The sequence below is a fragment of the Caretta caretta genome, chromosome 5 (assembly GCF_965140235.1).
Source record: "Caretta caretta isolate rCarCar2 chromosome 5, rCarCar1.hap1, whole genome shotgun sequence".
In the NCBI taxonomy this organism is placed as follows: domain Eukaryota; kingdom Metazoa; phylum Chordata; order Testudines; family Cheloniidae; genus Caretta; species Caretta caretta.
Window position 1 is genome coordinate 1,839,329 of NC_134210.1, and position 7,411 is coordinate 1,846,739.

Here is a 7,411-nt window from a genome sequence, read left to right on the forward strand (position 1 = left end):
AGGGCGGGCAGGCTAATCAGGGAGTCAGGAGGCCAGGAAGGTTCCGTCCGCCGTGTGAGCTGGAATTGCCTGGGTCAGACAGAGTGGGGCCGAGCTAAGGAGAAAGCAGGGTCCTGAGCTGAGCTGAGAGCAGAGCTGGGCCAGATCCAGAGAGCGCAGACCCTGTCCTGGGAGCAGAGCTGCAGCCCCAAAGCCAGAGGCACAGCCCAGAGAGAGTAGACTTGCCCTGGGAGCAGAGCTGCAGCAACCAGAGCCAGAGGGGCCAGAGAAGCAGCCCAGGGAGCTGGAGCTGGGGCTGGGGCTGGAGCAGTCCGGAGCCGGGTGTCGTGAGCAGCTGGGGAGAGCGACGGGGGACCCTGGGCAGTGGGCCCAGCACAGGGAGATGCCTCAGCCAGGAGGCTCTGCAGGCCAGACTCGGAGGGGGATTGGTAACCCCATCAGGGCGGGGGCAACGCTGGGAAGAAGGGCCCTGCCACCTAGAGCCTGAGAGCACGTGGCCACCACCAGAGCGAGTGTCCAACCCACAGCATCCCTGCAGCACAGCCAGGGCCTGAGAAGAAGGCCTGAGACTTACAAGGAACAGACTGTGAAACTGCCCTGACATTCCAGAGACACTGTTTGTGATGTTCCCTGCCACAGAGCGGGGTGATGTGTTTCCTTTAACCTTTCCCATTTCCCCTTATTCTTTTAAAAATTAATTGTTGATTAAATAACTTGCATTTGCTTTAAATTGTATGTAATGATCAGTGGGTCAGAGAAGTGCCCAGTGCAGAGAGAGTACCCCGCAGTGGGAAACCCTAGCTCCTGCCTTAGGTGACCACAGCAGGGTTGGGGGTCGAGCCCCCCAGGAATCCTGGGCCCAGCCTTGTTGGGGTTACGAGGACTCTGCCAGACAGGAGAGTGGAAGGGGAGTCCTCAAGGGCAGGGAGGCCACTGGGTAAAGGAAGTGGGAGCGAGGACTCAGATCCTTTCGCTAGCCCACTTCACCGGGGTCGTGCAGAAGCCAGGAAAGTTCCGCAGAAGAGCAGGACTATTCCCCCGCTTACACAGAGAAACCCCAGCCTTGGGCTGTAACTGCCCTGCTTTTAGCCATTTGTCCTGAATTGGCACTCTCCATGGGGTCCCGCCAGAGCCAGCCTCGTTACACCAGGCCAGGTCAGATACCGGAGAACAGGGCCCAAGGCAGGCCAGAGGGCACACGGGGAGTCGGGCAGGGTCAGGCTGCAAGGGGAGCAGACGCATCTACTGCAGGCTTGAGCAGGGAGAATCCAGTTGCATCGTCAACTTCTCGTTCCTGTGCTTGGATTAAATTGAGGCTGGGCCAGTCCCGACCCCACTGGGGTTCACTGATCAGGTCCCAGGCTGGCGTCCTCTGCTAGAGCTCAGCTGCGATTCTAGCACTTGCTAGCAGACCAGCCGGCGGCAGGGGGGCTGCCTAGCTCTTAAGAGCTATGTAGACTTGGGTTCAAGAATCCCAGTTCCCGATATCACCTCCCGCGCCCTCAGGATGATGTGGGGCCAGGCTGTTCCGGTGAGTGTATGCCCAGGTGTGGGCAGGTGTATATTTTCTGCAGGCTCCCAGGTGTGTTCCATAGGACCATCCCCCTCCCAATCAATAAGACACCAAAGCCTGCCACAGTTCTGTTTAGAGTCCAGGGTATTAGGAACCATGTACCCCTTCATGGCCCTGTACCTGTACTGCTGGAAGAGCCAGTTGGGTCATATAAGGGGAAAGGTTTTTTATGTAGGGCTTCAAAAGCAATATGGGAAATACTGGGTGTATCTTCAGAGAGCAGGATCGCTGAAGTTCAAACCTGACTGGATTAACCTGTCGCAGGATCTTAAAAGAGCCAAGAACTGAAAGTCTAGCTTGTGAGTGGGTCTGTTGGTATGGAGATGCTCCATGGAGAGCCATGCCTTGTGTCCCACAGAGTAGGTGGGACCTCGCTGTTGATGCTTGGCTGCATGCCACTTATAGTCTGCTCTTGCTTTTTCCTGGTGCTTATTCACTTCTTCCTGGGCCAGACAAATCTGCTGCACTAGGTCTGAGGCGGCCAGGTTGGGAAAGGAAGTGGGTAATTGCAGGTGAATCGGGGTGGTGCCCATAGGTGGTAAAAAAGGGGCTTTGACCTGTAGACGCATGGTCTGCGATGATGTAGGCAAGCTGTGGGTAAAAGGGAAATGAGGACCAATCATCCTGCTGATGACTGATGTAGCATTGCAGATACAGCTCAAGAATTTTGTTGGCCCTCTCCGTCTGGCTTTTGGACTGGCGATGGCAAGCAGAGGAAAGACGTGCCGACCCCCAGCAGAACCAGGCTGTGACCTGAGACCCTTGATTGGAGGTGATGCATTCCGGAAGGCTGTGGAGCTGGTCTGTATAGCTTATCCATAGCAGGGCTATCTCTTCAGCTGAGGGGAGGCCTGTGCAAGGGATGAAGTAGGCCATTTTGTACAGTGGTCCGCTACTAGGAAAACTGTTGTAAATGTGTTGGACGCTGGTAATCCTACACTAGACTAAGGTCTATATCAGTGGTCCCCAACCTTTTTGTGGGAATAGCATATTCCTATTCCCAGATGACTGTGGTGGGCGCCACACACCATGCCACCGAGACGCGGCAGCGACAAGAAGTGTCGCTGCCCAACTGCCGCCGAGAAACGGCAACACGTCTCGGCGGCATTTCAGCGGCGCGGTGTCATGGGGCGCACATGACTGCCCCGGCGGGCGCCATTGCGCCCATGGGCACCGCGTTGGGGACCCCTGGTCTATGTGATGGTCCCCCAGGTCAAGATGGGGTGTCCAAGGGCTGGAGGAGACCACAGGACTTGTGGCGTGGTGTCTTGGTGCAGGCACAAACATCACAGGAGGCAATGAATGACTGCATCATCGATCGCATCCGGGGGCACCAAAAGGAGCAGGATATTATTCGTTGGGTCTTGAAGCAGTCCTGCTAGGGGCAAATCATGGCAAAGATGCAAGACTGCAACTCTTGTGGGTCCAGGGTGAACAGAGACGCGGTCCCTCACGTATGTGAACCCTTCCTGGGAGTCATGTGGTTGCTTGTGGATAATAGCTTGCTCATCAGGTGGAATTCCTGAGGCGGAGGCTGAGTGTATCAGTCTGAGAAAATCCTGGTGACGAGTGGCACTGAGAAAGTTATGGGATTGGAGAATGTGGGTTGTTCCTGGCTGAGGCCTCATGAGTTGATAATGTGTCTTCGGAGCAGGGCGTCGGCCTTGCCATTTTTGGATCCAGGGCGGAATGTGATAATGAAATCGAATCATCAGAAGAACAGGGCCCACTGAAGCTGCCATTGATCAAAGGCTTTTTCCCTACATAGGTATTCCAGTTTTTTATGATCAGCGAATAACTGGACTGGGTTGCGAGCTCCTTCCAGGTAGTGCTGCCATTCTGCAAAGGTGGTTTGTGTCGCCAGGAGTTCCAGTCTAGTTCTGCAGGAGTGAGCTTCCTTGAATAACAAGCACATGGGTGTAACAATTGTTTGGGATCAAGCCGCTGGGAGAGGACAGCCCAAGTCACCTCGCTCTATACACTTGCCACCCACACACTGGGGAAGGGGGAGTCCCCAGTTAAGAGACCGAACGAAACAACCACTTCATCCTTAAAACGTCTCATGATTTTTGGGTCTGGCTTGTGATTTTTGAACCTTTGGGGTTGGCGATGCTGCAAGTGTGTGTGGGCAACAGGGCCGCGTCCGCTCTCTGCCCTTCTGGGTGGGGGGGACCCTATCTGCTCTCTCGCCCCTCTGAGTGAGGGGCTCCTGTCTGCTCTCTCACCCCTATGGGTGGGGGGTATCCCTGTCCATTCTCCCACCCCTCTGGGCAGGGGGACCCTGTCTGCTCGCCCATCCCTCCGGGGGTTCCTCCTCTTTCTCCTCAGGAGACACCCCATTTAAAATTGCCCTCAGCTTAGAGCCTTCCCTCCTTGAGGCCCTATTGGAGGAGCAGGATCCTGTGTTGGCCTCCCCACCAATTAGATTCCTCCTGCACCAAGGGGGCGGGGCTTACAGGGCCCAGCATTCTATGGGGTGACCGTTGGAGCCCAACTGCCATGGAGCCTTCTCACCCCAGAATCCCCCTGCCCCATTGGCTCTGGTGGGGCTGCACTGGGCCCCTGGGCAGCTATTGGGATGGGCTTGGCCGGGCCCCAGGGGGGATGGTTGGTGTCTCCGAGGGGGCCTGGCCACGTCTCTCGGCCGGGCCCCGGGGGGGATGGCTGGTGTCTCCGAGGGGGCCTGGCCACGTCTCTCGGCCGGGCCCCGGGGGGGGGATGGTTGGTGTCTCCGAGGGGGCCTGGCCACGTCTCTCGGCCGGGCCCCGGGGGAGGATGGTTGGTGTCTCCGAGGGGGCCTGGCCACGTCTCTCGGCCGGGCCCCCGGGGGGCTGGTTGGTGTCTCCAAGGGGGCCTGGCCACGTCTCTCGGCCAGGCCCTGGGGGGGATGGTTGGTGTCTCCGAGGGGGCCTGGGGGTTGTTTATGGCATGGTTCCTCTTTTCGCGCACAGCTCAACTTTCAGTTCAGCCTCAGCATGAGAGTTCGAGGCAGCCCCTCCCGCTTCTGCCTGGGCACCATTCACGCCAGCAGCCCCTCATGACACACTCAAAGGGAGATGGTCCTGACTGCTGGGGTGCTGGGATGGGACCTGCCCAGCTCCCTCAGGCTCCTGGCCCGCTCACTGGCGTGAATCTGCTGCCCTCTCTGAGGGAGTCGGTGCCACCATGGGTACCAAGGCCCCGGCTGGGAGCCATCTCACAGGCTGCGCAAGTGGTTTTACTCAATATAGCACTGCCAGCCTGAAGCCCCAGGGACAGGAAGCCTCTGTTTCTCCTCGGGGCAACGTCAGCCCAGGCAGCGCCAGCTTCCCCGAACGCTGCCTGGCCTGCCCTGAGCTAGCGGAAGCTACATCGCGGGAGGGGAGCTGAGCCTCCATGGCGCAGCCAGTTGGGCTCCCTGCTGGGTGCTGTCGTGTGGACACCTGTCCGCTCGGAACCAGACTGAGACACACCAGCTCGTTTCACAGCAGCCCAAGACAGCCATCAGGTCAGGACTGTGCCTCCTCTTTGGCCGAATGAAAGCCAGCAGCCTGCGGGTCACGGGCCCATCTCCATTCTCCTGAGCCAACCTGCAGGGCCCTTAGAGCACCAGCGCTTTTAAACGGGCCCAGCCCAGAGCCAGCTCTGCTAGCGGTGACCTCGATGCAAACTGCTCCTAATTTACCGAGCTTGTCAGCTCTTCCCAGACAGATCCATTTCAAGAAACAACTGATTTAAGAAAGATCCTGCCAAAAGGCGTTGAGCTGCAGGGCAGGGTGCTACAGCCGCCATGGGAGTGCCTGGATCATTCCACATATTGAATGTATCTCCCCAGGTTCAGTATCCTCCCACCTTCTTGTCCGCTGTCTAAATGGGCCAGCTTGATGATCGAGACAAAAGTTTTTTTCTCCTGCTGATAACAGCTCATCTTAACTAATTAGCCTCTTACAGTTTGTATGGCAACTTCCCCCTTCTCTGTATGTATATATCTATATCTTCTGACTGTATGTTCCATCCTATGCATCCGATGAAGTGAGCTGTAGCCCACGAAAGCTCATGCTCTAATAAATTGGTTAGTCTCTAAGGTGCCACAAGTCCTCCTGTTCTTTTTTCATGGAAACAAACTCAACTAAGGAACAGGTTGAGGCAGTCCCACTCTGCTCAAACCCAAACACCCTCTCAGAGCCATGTTTCCACTGACCAATGACTGGGCTGGCAAAACAATGCAGGACACAAGCCATGCTCCCTGCACATCTTCCTCTCGCCCGGGTTCATGCCTGCAGTCACTCTGCCCTGCTGAGGGGAAGATGAAAGTTGCACCTTGGCAGAAGGGGTGGGTCCCCACTGTGAACAGAGATGCGTATTGTAGGCCATGTGATGCAGGGGAATTGTTATGGCAAGACACTTCTGTACCACATTTTCCACCACAGACAATGACTCATAGTTCAGGCTCCCCCGGCAGAGAGGGGTGCTTACTGGGGCACTCCCAGGCGCTCCGTACAGAAAGCTGCCAGCCCCACAGTACAGCGCCGGTGTCAACGTGCATCTGCTATGGAAACGAATCCCTGCTGCATGGTCCCATCACTCATACCAGGTACACCCCCCCCCCTCCAGTGGGCACTGAGAATGCAATGAACTCGTTACAGGAATGAGCCCACTGTGCTGGGGGCTCCAGGAGGGTCTGCATGGCTCAGAGGGAGCAGGGAGCTCAGGGTGGCTGGCTGGACTCCTGCTCCTGGTACCAGAGTTGTTCCCGGAAAAGAAACAGAACCCCACAGGTTCTCCTCCACCCACGCGTGGGACTCACACCTGCCCCGCAGGGAACTGGTGATACTATTTGTAGGGTAGCGTGAAGGCCACTTCCCCGGGCTTCTTATCCCCAGTCCAGAGACAGACGCTGACCTGTCTGCTGCTCCCAGGGGGGGACCTGCTTCCCTGAGGGGCACACAGCTACAGCTCTCACTTGGGGCCCCCCCAGGGGAACATGGTTTCCTGCCCCAGCATCACCCTCAGCTGCCTTTCACCCCAGCTCTCTGAGCGGTGCTTGGCGCTGAGCCCCTCAGGCTCTGGCATGGACGCAGAGGGCAGCCCCCTCCCGGGACAACTGCAGCAAGACTGACAGGGCAAAGCCCAGCAGCCACTTGCAGCCAGGGGAGCAGCAAAGCCTGAGTCGGGTCCTACCTGGAGTCTTGGGGCGGCTGGAACTGGGCAGTCCTGCTCCCTGGGCAGACAGCAGTGGAGGAAGGGCCAGGAGAAGGGCCAGAGCAGACACCTGCAGGGCCATGTTCCAAGACAGCCCCAGGGCAGAACTCAGCCCCAGGCGCTCTGCCTCTCTGCTCAGCTCCCGTGTGAGCTCAGCGTGGCAGAGACCAGCGAAGAAAGGAAACAGCCAGACACACAGAAATTGCATGTGGTGCAAGAGCTTCCTCCTTGGAGATGGAAACTCCTGTCAGAGCTGCTCTTGTTTCTCTCCGGGTCTGCTGAGGCACCATGTGGCTCCAGGCCTGTTCTGTAACCTCGCTGCTCTGTGAGCTGTCAGGGGAACATACAATCTGCTGCTTCCCCTCATCACTGGGCCAGGACTCCTAGGTCCCTTTGGCCCATGCCTAGCTTGCAGTGGCAGGCAGTCAGGGAACTTGAGAGCAGCTGGGCCTCAGCGTAATAATGCAAGCCATGGACCAGAGTTCCAGGAAGGATGTGGGCTTCCAGGGTGCCAGCGGCTTTCAGGTCATGGTACAGCTCGTGAATCCTGGAATTCCTAGGGCAGGACTGACAAGGGTTTTTGAACCCTCCCCTCATCAGACGAGATGGCTAGGTTGTGCTAGGGCTGTGATAGGGAGAAGGTTTAGGATGGGTGCT

At 57.4% G+C, this 7,411-nt stretch overlaps 1 protein-coding gene across 5 annotated transcripts in view; it reads right to left on the reverse strand.

Moving 5' to 3' along the window:
* LOC125636687 (receptor-type tyrosine-protein phosphatase kappa) overlaps positions 1-6,941 on the reverse strand; it is a 91,294-nt gene extending 84,353 nt beyond the window's left edge. For 3 of the 5 annotated variants that reach the window (XM_075128314.1, XM_075128313.1, XM_075128312.1), the window contains exon 1: positions 6,734-6,939. In XM_075128314.1, the coding sequence (XP_074984415.1) occupies positions 6,734-6,836 (103 nt within the window). In that variant the 5' untranslated portion in view covers positions 6,837-6,939. Of the gene's footprint in view, positions 1-6,733 lie in introns of all 5 variants that reach the window. The other 2 variants (XM_075128316.1, XM_075128315.1) reach the window with 2 other exon arrangements.
* Positions 6,942-7,411: the final 470 nt, after the last annotated feature.